Source organism: Platichthys flesus, chromosome 1 (assembly GCF_949316205.1).
Source record: "Platichthys flesus chromosome 1, fPlaFle2.1, whole genome shotgun sequence".
NCBI classification, from domain to species: Eukaryota; Metazoa; Chordata; class Actinopteri; order Pleuronectiformes; family Pleuronectidae; genus Platichthys; species Platichthys flesus.
Genome location: NC_084945.1, coordinates 18,195,369 through 18,215,381, shown reverse-complemented (window position 1 = coordinate 18,215,381; position 20,013 = coordinate 18,195,369). Strand labels below are relative to the sequence as shown.

Here is a 20,013-nt window from a genome sequence, read left to right as displayed (position 1 = left end):
TAGATACAAAATAAAACACTGCATTCTTCTTCCTACAAAATCTGCCATACACACATCTTTAACTTCTCAGTCAGGTCAATCAACCATACAACAAACCATATTATTCATCTGATATGTGACTCAAAACTTGTCATGTTCAGTGACTGGGATTGGCTCGTTAGCTCAGGTGAAGCTGAGCAGACAACAGGCTAACAGCCAAAGTAAAGGGGAGGTCACCTGTCAATCAAGCCATCCTTTTGCATAATTTCAAACCTCTACTGTCTAAACGAGGAACATAGGACAAAAGGTACTTCAAAGGGAGAAGACATGGAGGCAAAGATCCAAGCAATCCCTTTGAGTTTGTCTTTATCAAAGGAAACGGACGTCAAACACATCACTATCTAATGGTTAACTAACCATTAGACAGAAGAACAGAATTCTGCAACACAGTTTTACAATTTTGACACAAAATGGAAACTGATGAGCACACAGGTGAGTTGGAAAAGGGGTTCATGAAACCTGTGCTTGACATTGTAATTTACAATGTTAATATTTGAAACAGGAAACACTATGGTTAATGTTCTCTTTGATCTAACGGTTAATTATGTCCACCAGAGAAAATCAGGGCAGCAAAGAGGCAGAGCTATCATGTCACCATCAAGACGAAAGATGAGACCATACACAAGCTGAAGGAGCAGAACCTGGATATAGCCAAGGAAATTTCAGTGAGGAATATTGTAAGTTTAGTGTAGTCCACACAAAAAGTAAGTTTATCTCTACCGCTTTGTGTATTGACTGTTTATTTTGCTTTTGCTTCCTAGGCTGAGACTCAGAACGTCGTTCCTTTTCCTGACAGGGATTTTGATTGCACTGTCTTTCGCATTCCAGGAAAGGTAAAATAAGGAATCAATAATACAGTGTCCTTTGTGGTTCATTCTTACTGTACTATACAATGCACCTTTGGCTTAATAATACCTTTGTCACACCAAAGGTATAACTCCAATATATCCTCAAACAAGGTTTTTCCCCCTTTCACTGTCTGTATGTCTATTTCTATTCTTTCACCAACACCTTTCCTTGTAATGCGTTTTCCTCAGAAAGCTGAGTCAACAGCGAGTAATGATATTAATATTAAGATGAAGCATCTCAATAAGCTGAAAAACACTACCCAGAGATACCAGCAGCGCCTTGTCCTGCTGAGGAAGGAGCACCAGCGACTGAAACCTGAGAATGAACATTGTCCACCACCTCCTAATTTCCATGACCGTGAGGAGGAGGAAACAGCTCGGGTACTTTTGCCTCAATATCTTGTAGAGATGTGCAAAACATGAAAAAGGCTTATTTCTTCATGATGACAGACGAGTCCTGTCGAAGATTTAAAAAAAAAAACTATGTGTGTGTGTGTGTGTGTGTGTGTGTTCTCAGTTCCTACGGTCACTGGAGATCCAAATGGAGAAGACCGGGTTTCAGTGCAGTCAGGCTGTGTTCAACCTGAGGGATCACCAGAAACTCATAGCTCTCGTCCAGGTTAATACACCATGCACATTTTAACCTTAAAATAATGCTGTGGGTCACATACATTTACACTAACTCACTGGAAATATTTCTTAATGAGTATTGTCTGCACCATTGTTTCCCACAGGGGTATAAAAAAACACTCCTTGTTGTCGAAAGATAATAACTGTGCAATCTGTCTGAGGATAACAGTGAAAAAACATATATATCATCAGTGTTTGTTCACACACTGCTAATTAGTTCATTTTCTTATCACGCACAGAAGCCGTAGTTCTGTGCTGCAGTGCTCTGCAGGGTAATACTGGCCTGTGTGACACTGATGTGCCTTGAACAGGGGACATTAAGTGAGATGTGACACGATGACTGTGGAATAAAACTTCCTGACCTAGTCCAGGAGAGTCGTTGACCTTTGTCACAGATTTGCCTCCTCTCTTAACCTTTTTCAGATTATCTTTCTTTCTGCCCCTCACTTTTCCACTCTCACCAATTCAGGGAGGCAGTATGACCTGCAAGAGCCGGTCAGGTCATCTGGATACAGAGATCCAGAAGAACAAGGCCGCTCTTCACCAGCTGCAAGCCAAGAACAACAAGACCCAGCTTGCCAACAAAGCTCTTCAGGTAACTTGTGACCTTTTCTCACGGTGGGGGGGGGGGGGGGGGGGGATTCACTCCCCACCACTGATACAAGTTTTATTAGTCACAACCTACGTGTTTACAGGGGCTTTAAAATGTTTATTCACCTACCCTATTTCATTTTAATGGACACAGCCTACAGGTTTGCACACATTAGCAATCCCAATTACTACACAGTGTGCAAAAAATACCTCCCACTCCCCAAACCAATGCTGCTCTGCCTTCTCTGTCCTTTTGTTTCTTCAAAATAAGTGCAAAGCTAACATCTTAGTGGGTTAAAGTGCATCGTTTGCTCACAGAGTCCTCCTGCGTTAAGTCATTTTTGTTTTGAAGTGTAGTCATTACTAGTTGGTTTCCTTCTGACCTTCCTTTGATTCCCATCTCTCCTTCCCCTCCTTCTTCTTTCTGCTATAGGCAAAGTCCCAGCAGCTGAAAGAACTGTACGATGAGGAGGAAAATAAGAGGGAGCTCAACCTCATCGCCCACAGGAAAAAAGCTCAGGAGGCTGCGCGCAAAGACGTGTCTCCTGAGTCTGATGACGACAAGCAAGACACACACATATTGGTACATACTGTGCAAGTCTTACAACTTTGGAATATCATTATAGTGACTGCTTTTAATTCGATGTTATTCCCTAGTTCCCTCTTTGGATCACATACTTTGTCACTGGCCAATCATTTTTTGCAATGATAATAATTTGCTTCTAAACAAGAAACACTGTGTAAGATGACAATGAGTAATTGATATTAACACTCTTTCTAAACTTTGCTCCCTGCAGTATAAGGACTTCAAGACCGTCACCGCCAACATCGCACAAGTGACGAAACTCATCCGCACTTTTGAGGCTAGCTTGAAGAACATCAAATTGGTCGTTGGAGAATCAGAGAACCAGGTACGGATGTGGACAGAGAAGAAATCAACATTATTACTGAGTTAATTATCTTTGGCCCTGACGACCTAGCAGGCGAGTGGCTTAGTGGCTAGTCCTGTCAGTCTGGCCCCCAGTTACATTTGAGAGCTTCTAACTCTGTATGCTCCTATGTACTCTAAGATTATATTATCAACACTCGTGAGTAGTTCCTAAATCAAAGCTGGTAACTGAGGGTGATTGGGCTTTTGTCACCAGGGTCCAGAGGCTCTGGAAGTCCTTGCCTGAGAAGATTAGACATGCCAGTATTTTGTCCGTTTTTTGAATAATTAATGAAAACATATCTTTATAGTACAGTTGGTTTTAACTTGTACTAATGGATGTTGAGTGTTTTCATATTTCCTCTAATGTTATCCTGTTGTTGTTCTGTGTTGTTTTATGTATTTTTTAAGTGATATAGACACTTATATTACTATTATTATTATTATTTCAGCTGTGGAATAATCACAAATATTATTGCATGTCTCCTGTGTGTAGAAGTTAGTGGGAACTTTGATCCAAAAAAGGGAAAGACACTCACAGCTGGAGAAGCAAAAGAAAGAGAATGACGTAGTCCTGCATGGGCTGAGGAAGCAGAGGGATCTGCTGCTCTCCGAATTCAAGCAGATTGATTTCTCCTACAGCCTCAAACTCTACAAGTGAGACAGCGACACAATTGCAAATGGAAAATGGAGGCATGTATGCAGCTGTGCAATTCTTGTTCTGTCTCACAATTCTTGTTCTGTCTCACTGTTCTGCTTTGACAGTGAACAACAGGAGCTGGCAGAACAGTCGAGGTGCTCTGCTGTTGCTGTGGAACTGCGTTCGCATCTTGATTTGTTCACCAACATTAAAGAGAGGATAGGGTACCTGGCAGACAAACTTCAGCACATCACACTGGTAAATATGACCCTACCATTTTTAACTACATTCATTTCCCCCAATGTTGATGGCTCATAACTCCCACTTCTCTCCAGAGTGAGGACAGAGTGACGAGTGCGTCTGCAGACTCATATGAGCTTGTGTTGGAGCAGCTGTCCATGTGCGTGGAGAAGCTGCAGGTACTGAAGGATGACCTCAAGGGGGGAGATCTGGCTGCTTTGAGGAAGGAGATGAAGGAGGTGAGACAAGGCTCAACAAATGGTCTGGCTACATCCCACTGGTTTAGGTTCTGGGACAGTTTTTTCAGTTTTCACATGCAGTTCTTGAAACCATGTCCAGATGGTTTTACATAGATTTAATATCAGGCTTGTGTCAGTCTTGGGGACTTGCATGGGCAAGTCCCAAGATGTTGGGTGGGCCTAATATACTGTAATCATTAACAGAGAAAATATTTTGTGTTGCCATAGGCAGTAATGTTGATAATGCAATATTGACGTATGTAATGGTAGGCCATCACTAGACATTACAGTGAGTAGCAACGGTATTTCCCTGACAAATTCTGATATCTTGTATTTTATGAGCATATTTGAATAAGGTTAGTCTACCAAAGAAACAGATGCCAAGCCTTATGGAAATAACTATTTTTGTAGATAAACACCAATTCCAAAAAGTCTGCATTGACAAACATAGAATACTTTATCATTGACTATTTGCACTTTGCGTCTGTGTGTCTCTCGAAACAGATCAATGACAGCATTGAGAAGAGACTGCCATCTTACAACACCCGTATCAATCTCCCAGAACCTGGTCTGGAGAGACATGAAGGAGGAGGATAATGGTGGATCCTTTATCGCGTTGGCATCAGATAATGGTGGTGGACCACGACCGAGGTGGCAGCTGATGATGGATCCTAACTGGCGGCAGTGGACAATTACTGTGGACTATGGTGGCATCCAATCTTGATGGTTGATCATGATCTTGCTGGCTGCCGACCATAGACTATGATTGCAGCAGGACTGCTTGACATTTAGTATTTTTCCTAAGACACTTGAAGACCTTCAAGTATCTGACCTTCAGTTATCCTTCTAAATGTTTACCCTCATCAATGCTGCTTAAACCTTTATCCTGATTATGCTTTCCTCTACACGTGGCATCTATTGCACTTCAGGGCGTCCTGGGGCTCACATGCGTCCTGGGCCTCACATGCGTCTCTCTCTGAGGTTTCTACATATTTTTACCCTGTTAAAAGGGTTTTTAGTAGTTTTTCCTCACTCTTGTTGAGGGTTAAGGACAGAGGATGTCACACAATGTAAAAGCCCTATGAGACGAATTGTGATTTGTGAATATGGGCTTTACAAATAAAATTTGATTGATTGATTGACTCCTGAGAACCGCTGATACCCAAGCACACAACATGAATTGAGTGAGGAGTGCAGAACAGATTCAACTTTACTTTTCTGATAACAAATAATTCAACTCATATTTAAAAAGTTATCTATTGTTGATATATGAGGGCTATTATTTATGGAAACTTTTCGAGTTAAGAAAGTTTTTTGTCCCTGCAGATATGATTTTGTCTTATTTTATTTTATTTCTATCATTGGTATTGTGATGTATTGCATGTTGTTGTTTTCTTGTTTTACCTTTGACTCTGTGAAGCAAAACAAAACACAGATACAAAATATAAAATGCCTCCTCACGATGTGGTGTCATCCAAGTGTCAGTAAGCCCCGACATTCCAATTGGACATCATAGAATGTATTAATACATTTCTATGAATAATCTACATTATCTTATTAAAAGATTGGTAATATGGACCTTGGCATGCATAAATCAATGTGATTTAGGCTTTTGAAGCCTAATGTAAATTTCTCAAATTACCACGTAACCTGTCCCAGATTATCTAATTTAAGGGAAAACTGTCTTTGATATCTTTATGTTTCTTCTTTTTGGGTTAGAAAACATCCTAAGGATTACAGAAAGGTATTAATTTCGTTATCAGAATAAGTCCCAGAATTCGGACAAATGCAAAAGTGTCCCACATTACCAAAATTATAGCATTTCATGGCATGTCGACAGAATAAACATAAATTATGTCCTCATCTGGCTGATTCTTACCTCTATATTTTTCTTTCTTCTCCTCCTCTATTGCGGTGCTTTCTGAATTGTGCACCTGATAATTGAATCTTTTTTTGATTCATCTTTGACTCTAACCGCAGTCTATCACCGCAGCGTGTACGTCAGGGACACACCTGAGCCGGAAGCGCAAATTCTGTGCGAGCCGCTGCCCGACTGTTCACACAGGGAGCCATCCAGGAGGATGTTTTAGATGCTGGCTTGCCTATCCACAGGCAAGTGGTGGCATCAGCAAATGTCCATACTATGCTGCCGAAATGAGGAGGTTTTTATACTTCTCTTTGTATGCATCACGCTGCTATGAGGTTGTGAGGTTGATGTTGTTAGGGTTTGTTTTTCTCTTTTTGTGCATCCAGCGGCGTTGAGTATATGCTAGTCAACTCGCCATGGCCATACTACTACGACCCCCTTTGGCACAGGCTCTGGTTGTGACTTGGATTGCTGCTCTGGCTGAAATCGCTGCATGGTATCTGATGTGAATCAACCTCCAGCCTGTCATTTTGCTGCTGAGAGAGGGAGAGGGAGAGGGAGGAGAAACATTGAGGGAGGGCTAATAAGGAGATTGAGACCATTTCATAGTTTAATACAAATATGCTTTAGGGGTCCAAGCTAATTCAATATTGCACATTGCTAAAGAGGGAAGCTGACAGGAAATATACTTGGTTTTATTGGACTATTGGACTATTAGCACATCAACTGCTTGCTTTGGACTATCCCTCCATTTGATGTCTGTTCAGAGTGACTGGTTGTACCTCAAAACCTTCTGGAGCTGTTTGATGATATTGGCACAGAAGCACATCATTTTTTTCAACTTTACTGTAAATTACTTTTGATGCGACCAACTAAAAAACTGTTACACAAGTACAGTTCTTTTTTTAAATCCATTCTCACAGAAGGTTGTGATGGAGCAATGGGCTTCTGCGAAGAAGGTGCGCAGTGTGCCTCTGCACAGAAGGTGCGCAATGGGCTTCTGCGCAGAAGGTGGGCAGTGGGCTTCTGCGCAGAATGTGCGCGTGCAGTTTCTTTTAATTTAATTTAATTTAATTTAATTTAATTTAATTTAATTTAATTTAATTTAATTTAATTTAATTTAATTTAATTTAATTTAATTTATTTGAAATTAATTTCATTTCATTTAATTTAATTTTCCTGCACCACTATAGTCATAACAATATACAAGCACCGAAGTTTGACGTAGTATTTAAACTATATGTCCTTTAATTTATGAATAGATAAAAACAATGTCAATTCAAAACAAATTTGCTCAGCAAAGTTTTAATAAAAAAAGATGGCCTTCAGGCAGATAGGCTTTTACCTCGACCTCAGCTACAACAGTAATCAAACAAACACTCAAAAAACGTCAATCTCTGACAGTGGAGGGAAAAGAAATCAACGATGTGAAACGATGAACTGATCAAAGTAGAGTCATTTCAGATCTTTTGACACCATGTGTGCCCAGTCATAAACACTGCCCCCTGAGGAATAAAGATGCCCATGAAGAAACCAGTATGTCTATGGTATTATTATGAAACTCCCTGGCCGGATGTTGCGGGTGTCTCGTGTGTGACCAGTGTGTGACCAGTTTGTCCGACCCTCTTTTACAAACAGCTGTGTGTGCGGGTTGAAATGTCTCACGACGGGTTTGATAGATCTCGCACTTTAAAGACCTGGATCGCTCTGAGGCGTCTGGACAAAAACGGTTCGTAGATTTCCTCCCGGTTCTGATTTATTTAACGATCATTGATCATTTCTCTTCTTTGAGGTGGGCGTCCGTGTCCATGGCAACCAGCCCCGTTATCGCTCCGAAGACGACGTGGAGCACGAGCGCTCATTTGTTGTGTAAATTCTCAAAAGAATCGAACGTATCCGCGATATTAGTTACTGTGATGGACGTTTTTTTCTCTTTTATAAGACAACGGGGGTCGCTGGTTAATATCCATTCAAGCTCAAGAGGACAACCACAGCTGCATTTGAATGCTGGGAGTTACTGGTTGATAATCAAAAGAGGTTGTGACGCGATTAAAAGAGGGGACGAAAAGCCTTCATTTATTGTGAGACAAGTATTCCGGTGTTTGGGTTTTCTAGATACCTTGGAGAGAAGTGATTTAGTATTGAGGAACTTAGATTTTACTTATTTTTTTTTAATCTGAAGGGTTATCATTAATCAAAATCGGCAGACGTAAATGTTGATCATCTATACATCTATAAATAATAAAAAGTCATGAAAGACATTGAAATCAAGGTGAAAAACGTGCACGTCTGGTTCCAGTTCATGTTCAACACGTTTCTGTGCAGTCATCAAATACCAGATAGAACAGGTACCAGTCCAGATAGTACAGGTACCAGTCCAGATAGTACAGGTACCAGTCTAGATAATACAGGTACCAGTTCAAACAACGTCTTTTTGTGTCTTAACTAACTTACAGTAAGCGAGACACACAGTTGCTATGTTACGGTCATGGTTCTTCTTCGTTTGGTTGATTGGAGGGTAGCAACCAGCGTCAGCCCCCCCCCCCCCCCCCCTCCTGCCACTCATCTGACCTGTGAAGGATTTAATGAAACCTAAATAAATCTATTATTTACAAAACATGATCACATTAAACGTTGGCATATTAAAACGTGTTGTGTGTGCTGTAGATGACAGAGTGGTGGCTCTTCGAGAGGTATCCATCCCTCCAGCAGCTGATGTAACCATGATCATACAGGTAAGGTCCATCCATCCATCCATCCATCCATCCATGCATCCATCTATGCCGACATTCCCTTTAACCATTTTCTTCGCAGCTGCTGAATGTGTCAGTCAAATGCCACACAGTACTTAGAAATGTGGACCTGTTCTCTTCTATTTTACATATGGAAAATCAAGAATATAAACAATGAATATTTATTTAAAAATCGCAAACAAAGGAAACTGTGATGTGTAAATACTTGACATCTTTTGCAATGTCTCCATTTATTTTTCAAGATCATCACCACTACCTTTGGCCTGAACTGTAGCGATGTAATATTCAAGGTACAGTGACATATTTGTCGTCATGCATATATATAAAATTGTTATAAAGAAAGAAAAATCTGAAACTAAAATACCTGAAACTATTGATATGGAATTAAAGTGGTTAAAAACACAATGAGCTGGATACAATTTGTTTCCTCTGTGTGCAGATCAGGAACCATCGTGGCTGTCTGATCCCTCTGAACAGCTCCATGCCCGCTAACAGCAAGCACATGTGAGGAGTCTGTAGTCATTTAGTCCCATATTTCTGCTCATCTATTCATACCGTAATGCTGTTATTAACACTAATTGCTGCTATGTATTGTTCACAACAGGCCTTATGTGCTAGAGGTAGCCAAGATATTTCAGCATGGTAAGAGCCGATTCAGTGTTTTCTTGTGGAGAAAGTTTTGTTCTCTGGGCTTCTACATTTCACAGCACTGTTCACAGCGAGATATTTTGAGAAATACATTTACACTTGGTAAATACCATTCTCAAGGCTGAGCTCAACTTTATAGCAGATTATCTTAAGGGCTAGAAACAGAGAAGAAATTCTCCCTCAATGCTGTCCAAAGGCAACAAATCAATCCAGGAAATCTAGAGCTATTTTATCAACAGAGTATTTATTATTTGTTATTAAATTTCAAATTATATAACAAAAATGCTATTTGATAAGTCTTATAGGTCGCTGTGGTCAAAACCAAAATGGACTGACATGTATATAAAGTTACAAATTAGGACACAAACCAACACTGTTTTTGCACACATAGCCAGGTTGCAGAAGTATAATAGTCCTTCTTTACATGTACCTGACTCATATGCCCATTTTTGCACATTACACCACTGATGAAACAAATTCAACCCGAGGAAAAGGCTTATTTTTCTGTACCCAGTGCGTCCCATGCCCAGAACCATTCCCATGACGGTGATCAACAAGAGCATGAAGACCAGGCTGCAGACTATTGACAGGAGGGTATGAAATGGGATTTATTTGGAGTGTGTAAATGTACCAAGCAGAACATCCAAATTCCGATCTACATAAGCACAACTTCATTGCTTTAGACTATTCTTCCATGAAAATACCAATTAAGTTATTTTGTTGCAGATTCAAAGACTGGAGGACCTTCTGCCTCAGATCAATCTCAGGCGCAATGAAAAGCTTGGCCAGGTATTTTAACTTCAATCTCGACCTCTTACAACAATGTTAAAACGTGAGAGTGATATTTTACATCCATATACATTATAACATCCACGTGACTGTGGCCTCTCTGTCGTGTCTCAGGAGATTGAATGTCTCAACCAGAAGCTGAGGTTTCTTCAAAGGAGAATGCAGGTGAGGTAATCGGATTAAACATAACAAGCATTTAATAATGTAGTGATGATTTTAAATCACTTTTATGGTAGTTGTGATTCAATACATCTCCTATGTCCACGACCAAGAAGTAAATGTTTATACTTCCAATTTTACCTCTAATCAGGGCGTCTAATTGCACTGATCTAAGAAACTCTTCCAGGTATTTTTTATATTTATATTTTTGTATTTTACATTATATCCTCCAAGGTTCTGCAGCATTTTTCCGAGAAATGGAAATTTATAGATTGAATGTATTCGGCTACCAAATGAACCAGATTGACCAAATGCATAATTGATCTTGCCAAGCAGAAAATGTGATAAAACCCTATATTTTACTTTTCTGTGTAATGTACTAAATAACCCTGCAAACAGCAAAGATGATGGAGCCTTATACAGACAAAAAAAATTGCCCGAAAGCTCACCATTAGCTCAGCATTAGATAATATGTGACTCAAATGAACCAGGTAACATTGAATGTGTTGTGAGTCCAACTGCTAGTACTATATTAAACTTGGCAGAAATACCAGAGTAGACGCTGATCTCAATTCAACACTGCCACCACACTTTTTCAGTTTCAATTTTCATGTCACAGGTTGCGGACTCTCACAGCTGGAAGGGGGTGCTGACCAGGGCTCCTCTGTGGTGAACCAACACTCACATTTCCCACTTTGTAGAAAACACAGGCCATCTATAGAACTGTGGTCACACTGATCATTCACTGCAGATTTGTATCATGTCACTATGTCGGTTTGGATTATAATATGGATGTCCTCAGTTCAAACGTGGCCCACACAATAATAGAGCATGTTCACATTTGTACTTCAAATTCAAATATGTGCAGTGAACAGTTTAGATGAAATATGGCCTGTATTTAATAAAGTTCTAATTCTGACACAACTGAGGTTTTTTCTAAGTATTACACAATAAAACACATAACATTTATTCCTCAAGTTATCTGGAATGATCACAAGCGCAAAGAAAAACAGCCATTCGGTCATAATCGGTCACCCTGCAGATGCCAAATTGTAAAGTTTCTTAAAATCCTGATGGTTTAAAAGGTGCATTAGGTTATTCTGCAAGAGAATAGAAATGTTATGTTTAAAACAGTTACCGTTGTGTGAAAATGTTATACTTCTCTGAGAATAATTTTTGTAGGAAATTAGCAACGTTAAAATATATTAATAATGTAGAAATAGGGATGAAATAGAAAGAACATGGCTGTAGACATTTTGCTGTTCTGCTGTAGATGATGGAAGAAGATGTATAGATTATAATGGATTTGCTAAATTTGGACAGAATTAATATTTTATCTATTTATTTGAATACAGTACTAAGACCGAGGCGCTAAACTTTTGTTGTTGTTGTTGTTGCTAATAACTATAGAATTGTGTGTGCCACAATCTGTTGGTTAAGTTTTATTACAATATATTATTCATACAAATAAGTTATTTTCTTTGAGTGAGTTATTTAATTTGTTAACTAATTATTGAAAATACAGAGAAATAAGTTATGAGACAGTCACTTAGGTTTTTTGTTTTCCTGTTGATATAGAAGAAATGTTAAATGTAGGCTCAGATAAATAAATAATCATTTATTATTGATTGGATATGTGAATAGTATACAAGGGATTTTTTATTTTATTTGATTCTTATCTTTTCAATTTGTTACTTTCTATCTACCCATCGAGCCACATAAAATACTTTATAATGTACGATTCTTATCTTTTCAATTTGTAACTTTCTATCTACCCATCGAGCCACATCAAATACTTTATAATGTACGTCCAATAGGTGGCGGTATTGCACCTACAAACTCACGGGTCAACTGCCAGCAATTCAAAAGCAAAGAAGAAGAACATAGTAAACACTGGTTGAATGATTGAACCGCAGGCAGTCACAGGGACTTTAGACTCATATTCTTCAACTTTACATATTTGATTTTGTCTTTATTTCTATCGCCATAAGTACTCTCCGGTACTGAAGCAGCTACTGTGACAGACAACAGCCGCTCGTTTCGAAAGACGCCTCCGTTAGCTCGAGGTTAGCATGCTAGCTGCAGCCAGGGTAAACTCTCCTCAGAGTGGATGTCGGTGAGACGGGCTCTGGTGGGCTGTGTCGTGTTGTCCGTACAAGACGCCTGTGTGTTTTATCCCTGCTGCAAAGGCTGCTTCTCCAGGATCGATGTCGATCAGCGGGAACCGACGAGGTAAAAACACAACCGACCTAAGGAAGAGACTTTGTTCACTCCTCAGGAGGAAACACTGGGTGTTCACAAAACTGAGGAAATCCCACGTTCCCTTGTCCGAGTCACGTTATAACGCATACCAAATCATTTATCTTGTCTCCATTCATTTCATGTTGCTGCGGATCTGAATTCGTTAACAACTGAAATGAATGAATCCGTCCATGATGTAGGTTTGCTGGGACACACCAACCTTTTACCTGCAAAGCTCACGTAATGTTCAGTCGGGTACGAAAGATCTCAGAACACTGAAGCTGCTCTGACATGAAATGTGTTTCAGACTCTATGTGATCTCACACTTCAAGGGGTCTCACACTGCGGCCATGATGTCCGTCGTTTGTGAAAACCACAGTCCATTGTGTAAACATTTTGAAAATTGATGCGTCTCTATTCCTGGTCTTACGATACAGATCCATTGAGCAGAAAAATAGCTGAAGATAAATGTACGAAGTTTAATGAAACTTATTATGGACGTTTGATTAGATTTCCACACAGGACATTAACAAGCACACTGTAATGGACATATATATTTGTGTTTTTACTGAAAATGAACAGCAAATTTGGCTACTTTTTCATTATGGAACTCGCAGCTTGCTGATATTATATATTATTATTTTTAAAGCCTTGAGAGGTGAAATATCTGCGTCACCTCACTCTTCTTTATGGTCGGAATGTCCAGGTACAAGTGTTTTACTGTAGATTTGTAGAGACAATTTGAGGCAAACTACTTTTTCATTTCAGCATAAAGACACATCAATTTGTAAAGTGTGGCTGGCTTGAGGTGGTTTTCACAAACAGACCACATGACCACAGTTCTCAAACTTAACTTGATCTCAGATTTAAGGAGGCCTCAGACTTAAGGTGGTCTCAGTATTAATGTAATCTCAGATAAGGGGATTTCCTGTTCAAGGTGATCAAAAACGTAAGATGGTCTTAGACTTTTGAACCCTAATAACTCCCTCTCGCTCACCCTCTTGTGTCGGACCTGTCTGCCCCTCGCAGATCCAGATGTTCCAGATGTGGTTACAGCTGTCTTAGGGAACAGGTTGATTACCGATATCGTCTTTCTCTGAGAGTGATCCGGGACAGATGCATATTTGGAGTAACAGTATTTGGAACCTGCTTGAACCCATTCTTTGGTATCCATGCGAGTGGATTACAGAGGTCAGTAACGTTTTTTTTTGTAGTTGAGCAACATGTTTATTTATTCTTATTTTTAAATAGAGGAATAGAGGACGAGTCCATTTTAATTCACATTCATCGTACAGTACATTTCATGGTACCTTTTTTATGGATTTAATATCTTACATTAGTCTCAGTAGTTTGGACCAAACATAGAACGAGATGGACCTGGTCTTTATGCAGCATTACTTCTGGATTTGTTGCTTTTTTTTACCAATTAGGTAAAAAGCAGTGTGCATGTTTGTTGTGTTTGTAATTTTGTAGGTTGGTGGAGACTGTAGATGGACAAGCTGGAGCATCAACCAGAGCCTCACTGTTGGCGAAAGCTGTCAAGGACTGTTTCATTGGCAGACATTTCATCTTTGGTATTAAGGTAAAATTGTTATTGTATAATGGGCACCTTAATGGTGTTTGCAGAGTATGTAACAATGCTGGTCAGGACTGTCACTTTCAAAACCTGTCACTCTCACTTAACAATCTTGTGAGAGCCCCCTGCTGGATCTGGAGGCAAACTACTACAGACTATCTGATGTGCTGTACTTGCATGTATATTTTGAATTTGAACAGGTCATTACAATTCTGAACAGGAACTTTTCCTCCCAGGTTTCCCATGTTTGAATTTGGAATGAAAACGAATAATCATAATATAAGTTTATAATGCTAATGTCATGACTGGTTTTCTTGGTTTCCAAATATTATGTGTATATAACATGTCTTCACATGTTAAGACATTTTGCAAACTTCATTTTATCCAACATATGAATCTCTGATCTCAATCATAGGTCTCATTACAGGGTTGAAATGTAAAAGTCCAATCGACAAATAGTTGCACTCTTTTTCGACCAACCTCTTAAAATGTTACATTGGATTTTGTTTTTATGCCGCTTGACTTCTACCATCCCTATTCCTCAAGGTCACCGGAACAGAGAGTGGGCTTCGGTTTGGGGGGCCTGCACTCAGTAAAGATGGAGACAGACTCCAGTTTATCGCCAGTCAGATGATTCTCCCCAAAGCCTCAGGAGGTGGAGGCTGCTCAGTGGTCAGCTACTATCGAGCCCTTCTCCAGAGAGCTGCAGAATATGAGCTGGAGTCCAAAACCTCCAGACCCTTTGAATCAACTCTGCTGCTGATTCGTCATCTTTCTCCATCCAGCAGCTTTAATAACTCCTCACATTCGGCCTCAGGTCTTCTTCTCCGCTCCCCAAAAAGGTAATACAACTAAGGACCTACTAATAACTACTGCTTTTTATCTGATAATTCTCAACGTTCTTTATTAAAGGGTCTTTAGAGGGGCTGAAACAAATTACATATACATTTGTAATTAAAGTAAAACAATGCAAATTCTTCTGTCCCTAAGAATTTTGTTCATTTGAGGAAAAACAAAGCAAATTTAATGTGCTGAAATGGAAAAGAATGAATGATATAATAAAAGCAAAAATTATTTCAAAACGAGGACAATCCAACAAGCCTTCACTGAAATCATGTTTATGTGTTGTAACACGCTTCTGACACCCACTTAAAGTCTTCTCTTAATTCCTCCTGTAAACGGTTAGTGGTCACTGGTTAGTTTAACAAGCTTTTGATCGTCATATTTCACATGTACCTTTTCAAAACGTTCTTACTTTTTGGAGATTTCATGATAGTTGTTTATTTTCCTCCTAGGTCAGAGCACCAAGACAGCACCCTTTCTCCAACTCCTCCATGGGAACAATCACTGGGACTAGTTACTTCATCAGCAGAGCAGGAGGAAGGCTGCGGTACCCAGGATTATAAAGGAAATGAAAGCAGCAGCCAGAAAACCACCCATCATGTACAAAGAGGCTGTCTGGATAAGAGCAAAGTCACAGAGGAGAGAGCTCCCTCACCTCCTTTTTCTTCAGAGCGAAGATCTGATAATAGTCAATCATTTTCCAATTGCCCAAACAAGTCTTTTGAGAATGCTGTTGAAACCACCCCCCTTATAAACTCTTGGTTCAGATCCTCCCAGCCTGGCCAAACAAGGGATTTACCACTCAGCTGTAAAACGAAGGGGTTTTCTACGGGACAACTCACCAAAACCTTTTCATCAAGCTCTGTGGTGTGGGAGGATTTGCCTTTTTCTGAGAGTCTCACAGAGTTTTTGTGCGGGGAACACAACGATTTTGACATTGTTAGTGAAACTGAGCCACATCTAAATGTGCAAAATCAGAGCGAAACGGTGAGAAACAACCAGAAAATAAGATCTCAAGACAAGAACTTGTCAAATGACTCAACTTATGTTGGTCAAAGTAACACACATATAACAGAGAGCTACTCATGGATGTTACAGGATATCACTAACACGACAAACAACGTTGGTGACAAAAATGATTTGTCTGACCTCGTGTGCAAGGACAAAATTGGATATGTAAACAAGAGTCAAGTCAAGAGCTTGCTGTCTTCTGAAAACCAAGAGGAGCAGCTCGAAGGTGAAACCTACGATTGTTCAGTAGACCTATTCGGTTGCTCTCCAATGAGGAACATTAACTCGCCCGACACACATGCAGAAAGTGTCAGGATGACCGAGGAACGTTGCCCTTTGCGCATCAAGCAGCACCTGAGGAGCGAAATGAATGTCACACATTCAACACCGGACAAACAGAAACTGAGAAGTATTAAATGCACGAACACAGAAAGTTTCATTCCACCAGGCACAAAAGATCTCCACTTCCTCCCTTCCGCTCAGTCCACCCCCATTGTAAAAGTAGATGCTGCGTCATCCTCACCTCCCTCCTCATCCTTCTACTCGACACAAGGTGAATTCAGTTCACGACCATGCATTCAAGATATGTGTGGGCTTTATAGTGAGCCTCCCCAGTGTGACATAAAAAAAACAGAGAAATGCACCTCTTCTCTTTGTAAACAAAACACTGTCAGAGCTAATCAGCTGTCTCAGTGCGGCAGAGAGTCTACAAAAGAGAAGCTGTCGTGGAGCAAGACTTCCATCAGACACGACCATGAGTTTACACCAAAAAGGAGGTTCTGTAAACCAAACAAGCCTAAGAAACTGCTGCAGGCTCAGCAGCACCTCAGGGTCCAGAGAGGGAGTCCCAGCCTGGAGACTCCAGAAAGGATTAACCTCAAACGTGACTCGAGTGTTTGTGATGTGACTGAGGACAGGGAAGTGGGAACTCCTGCTGCTCAGGGAGGACTGAGTGCAAAGCTCAGAAGAAGAACAAAAAGACACACTGATGACAGCACCAACACTTTGGTTTCTACTTGGAAAGCACAGCAGGTAGAAGGAGTCGATTATAAAATAAATCTGTTGGAACGTCGTCTGTCATCGCTCACATCTCAGAGAGAACTTGCACCAACGGAAAATTGTGGTGATGAGGTGGGTGATGAACGGAGTCTGGACGGCTCTAATGATTTCCTCCCAGATGATGAGAACCAGGCATGTGATTGGTCTAGAGATCTGTTCTCAGACTCAACCTAGAGTAATATATTTCCATGCAAAATGCACTTGATTCAATGATCCAAAGGGCTTTATTATGCATTTAATGGCTACTGTTGTATTGAAAATAGTAGTTTGACTTTTACCTCTCCTGCTGCTGCTGATCCTCCAGAGGGATCTGAGAACAGAGAACATGTATTTAACACTGGCGACTGGAGAAAGGCTGTTGAAAGTCTCTGGAGGAGAAGCCCTACTCGACCCACTTTTTGCCATTTCCTCTGTATCGCTAACCAAATTCAGACACAGATAACTGAACCCTGGTTATTAGGTCATCGGTTCTCCTCTCTGTACAAGAGAAATCCTGACAGTATATTTATAATTGCTGCGTAAGCAGCAACATGTTATCTCATTACTGATCAAGATATGTGTCTAGGATACATTTTCACACATGCTCATATACCACAATACCAGCAAACCAATTTGAGAAGCATTATCGTCACAACTGTCTTGTCAGACAAAAGAGAAGTGTAAAGAAATAAAGAAGTGATGTAACACATTGTTTTAGATTTTTATTCATGGTCATTTGTTTGGTCTTGGGAACATCTTTCTTTATCATTTCCATTGCAATGGCAGGAGACAGCTGATCAACATCTGTGGATAAACCATCCCACCTGCTTTCATGATAATATTATGACTCGTGGCTCGTGGCTTATGGAGACATCGTTCATTTTCTAAATAGCCCATATTTATGATGGCTAAATAACATCAATAACAGTTTATGCAGTGATAGTAATTAGGTCTTTGATCTTCACTTTTATCGTTTGACAAAACAAATGTTTGTACAGCTGTCCTTGTTAGAACTCAGCATTTCTTAACATGATTAGTTCATGGCTTACCTTGACCTCACATTATATCACTAATCTTAACCAGGAGCTCTGAAATGGCATTGTTTACAAACAAACTCTTTTGATGTTGATGTTTACACCTCTACACATTCAATGTTATAAAACAAAATATGCCTTGTAGTGCACATGAGATGGACAGAATTCACAATAGACTGTAATGTGGTTTACACTGTTATGTGGTTTGCACTGTAACTCTGTAGCTGTTCAAAGTTATGTGAATGAACACACACAACAGGTGCAGAAATCTCCCAACTGTTAAATCCCATTGACTCCTGCAGCCTCAAGCAAATTCATGACTAAAACGTGCATTAAATCAATCAAGAGGCTTTGCATTTACAATTGATTATGGGTTACAATAAACTAGGTCTCGTGGAAACCTTTTTCAAACTATTGAATGATCTCACTGGAGAAAATGAGGGGAAAGCCCATGTTTTTTAAATGAGATATTCACCAATGAATATGGTTTTAATGTTTGAAGGACCACAGTTTATTTTTGAAAGGCAAGAAAATCTACTTTTTAACATTTAGTGCTTTTACCAGAAATGTCTTGGGAAGTAAAACCTTCATCAGATGAAGTTGAAAACCTTGCGTGAGTGGGATAGTGGGAGCATTACGTTTGTGTGCCCATGACACGTTGTTAGTTCCACTTGGAGCAGCAGACAGCTGTACCCTCCGAGCTGGCATCGCTGACTCACAACCTCATGTGATTTCAGATTGTGACACAGTCAGGGTAACACATGTGTATGATAAGAATGTTTTCTGATGAATATACTAAAACTAAAGTGCCACTACAGACTTTATTAGACATTTTTTTTTATTTCAAAACCCTTTTTATATTAGATAAGAGAAATGCAGTATGACTTGGGATGAAAGCCCCCAGTTGGACGATGTAACATGAGCAGAAATCTGACTTACCTACTTACCGACTTAGACGTAAACGGCAGGAGACTTTCTAGTGTGTGATTCGAGTATATGATGTAACGTGTGTGTCTGTGGTCCTGTGTGGAGGTTACGGTATCTTTTTGCCATGTGTTTTTAATTTTGAACTCTACTAAAGTAAGTATGTGTTTGTGCGTTTGTCAATCAGGGTTATACAAACAGGTTACACAAACACTGCTTGACAGATTAAACATGGTGGAAGTATGTGGATAAGAGAAAGGGAAGAACACAGTAAACCTAGGTGTGGATCTGGATCAGGTGGCACATCAGGGAATTACATTTTTTTTGGTTTCTTTAACATTGTAGGATAGGGAACATTTCCCTTGATATCTTAGGTTGAGATTTAGAATATAGGGCGAGATGATAAACACCCCTTTGAGAGTCTCTGGTCAGGTCTTAGGGTGGTAGAGACAATATGTGATGGGACTGTATGCCACTATAGCCCATGTCCACTAACGTCTCTCAGTCTCTGGCTTTCTCCAAATTACACCACTCCTGGTCAGGGGAGGAGGCCACTTCTGTCCCTGTTCCCCCTCACGGACAAATGTTGTCCTCTGAATTGCGTTTGATGTTTTTGATGGCAAGGCATCGGTAGCAGTCTTCTTTGGAACTCAGAGTGGTAAGGATGCATCTTCGTGCAGCCATATGTTGCTCCAAGCAGGAAGCTAATTGTGCTTGCTTACATCCCCCAAAGGTCCTTCCAGCTGATCGTTCTGTTCTCTATGCCCCTGTCTGGCTTGAGAGACAGCCTTTGCTCACCTTGCTGCCTCTTCCTGACATGGGATTTCCAGGACTACCAGTTTTCGCCGCTCTGAAGGAGTTGCCTTGTTCCACAGGGGTCAACTCTGACCTAGGCCCAAACCTCCTATTTACTGTTGAACGTGGCCCACAATGTCAGTGTGTTCAAGTGCTGCTTTTGCTTTTAGATTTCACTCT

General features: G+C 40.1%; 3 protein-coding genes across 3 annotated transcripts; all 3 read left to right on the top strand.

The window, feature by feature from the left end:
- The first annotated feature begins 449 nt into the window (after positions 1 to 449).
- LOC133957590 (outer dynein arm-docking complex subunit 3-like) lies at positions 450 to 4,752 on the top strand. Its single transcript, XM_062392993.1, has 12 exons — positions 450 to 471; positions 595 to 716; positions 801 to 872; positions 1,077 to 1,268; positions 1,405 to 1,506; positions 1,987 to 2,112; positions 2,542 to 2,691; positions 2,906 to 3,019; positions 3,533 to 3,693; positions 3,802 to 3,934; positions 4,012 to 4,155; positions 4,660 to 4,752. The coding sequence occupies exons 1-12, from the start codon at positions 450 to 452 to the stop codon at positions 4,750 to 4,752; spliced, it is 1,431 nt and encodes a 476-aa protein (XP_062248977.1).
- Positions 4,753 to 7,614: 2,862 nt separating this feature from the next.
- On the top strand, positions 7,615 to 11,768 carry si:zfos-1056e6.1 (uncharacterized protein LOC107988029 homolog). Its single transcript, XM_062387724.1, has 9 exons — positions 7,615 to 7,751; positions 8,690 to 8,757; positions 9,018 to 9,065; positions 9,215 to 9,279; positions 9,380 to 9,417; positions 9,938 to 10,017; positions 10,150 to 10,212; positions 10,327 to 10,377; positions 10,991 to 11,768. Exons 1-9 carry the CDS (start codon positions 7,679 to 7,681, stop codon positions 11,042 to 11,044), a joined length of 540 nt encoding a protein of 179 aa, XP_062243708.1. The 5' UTR covers positions 7,615 to 7,678; the 3' UTR covers positions 11,045 to 11,768.
- Positions 11,769 to 12,234: 466 nt separating this feature from the next.
- On the top strand, positions 12,235 to 17,792 carry ddias (DNA damage-induced apoptosis suppressor). The gene is made up of 5 exons (XM_062387712.1): positions 12,235 to 12,603; positions 13,642 to 13,803; positions 14,086 to 14,194; positions 14,735 to 15,030; positions 15,484 to 17,792. The coding sequence occupies exons 1-5, from the start codon at positions 12,482 to 12,484 to the stop codon at positions 17,273 to 17,275; spliced, it is 2,481 nt and encodes an 826-aa protein (XP_062243696.1). The 5' UTR covers positions 12,235 to 12,481; the 3' UTR covers positions 17,276 to 17,792.
- The last annotated feature ends 2,221 nt before the right edge of the window (positions 17,793 to 20,013 follow it).

Coding starts and splice junctions, on each gene's coding strand:
- si:zfos-1056e6.1 (XM_062387724.1), top strand. CDS start 7,679: ATGTCTCACGACGGGTTTGATAGATCTCGCACTTTAAAGACCTGGATC. Junction 9,066..9,214: donor GTAGCGATGTAATATTCAAG/GTACAGTGACAT, acceptor CTCTGTGTGCAG/ATCAGGAACCATCGTGGCTG. Junction 10,213..10,326: donor GCAATGAAAAGCTTGGCCAG/GTATTTTAACTT, acceptor GTCGTGTCTCAG/GAGATTGAATGTCTCAACCA.
- ddias (XM_062387712.1), top strand. CDS start 12,482: ATGTCGGTGAGACGGGCTCTGGTGGGCTGTGTCGTGTTGTCCGTACAA. Junction 12,604..13,641: donor GATCAGCGGGAACCGACGAG/GTAAAAACACAA, acceptor TGCCCCTCGCAG/ATCCAGATGTTCCAGATGTG. Junction 14,195..14,734: donor ATTTCATCTTTGGTATTAAG/GTAAAATTGTTA, acceptor CTATTCCTCAAG/GTCACCGGAACAGAGAGTGG.
- LOC133957590 (XM_062392993.1), top strand. CDS start 450: ATGGAAACTGATGAGCACACAG. Junction 873..1,076: donor TCTTTCGCATTCCAGGAAAG/GTAAAATAAGGA, acceptor CGTTTTCCTCAG/AAAGCTGAGTCAACAGCGAG. Junction 3,020..3,532: donor TTGGAGAATCAGAGAACCAG/GTACGGATGTGG, acceptor TCCTGTGTGTAG/AAGTTAGTGGGAACTTTGAT.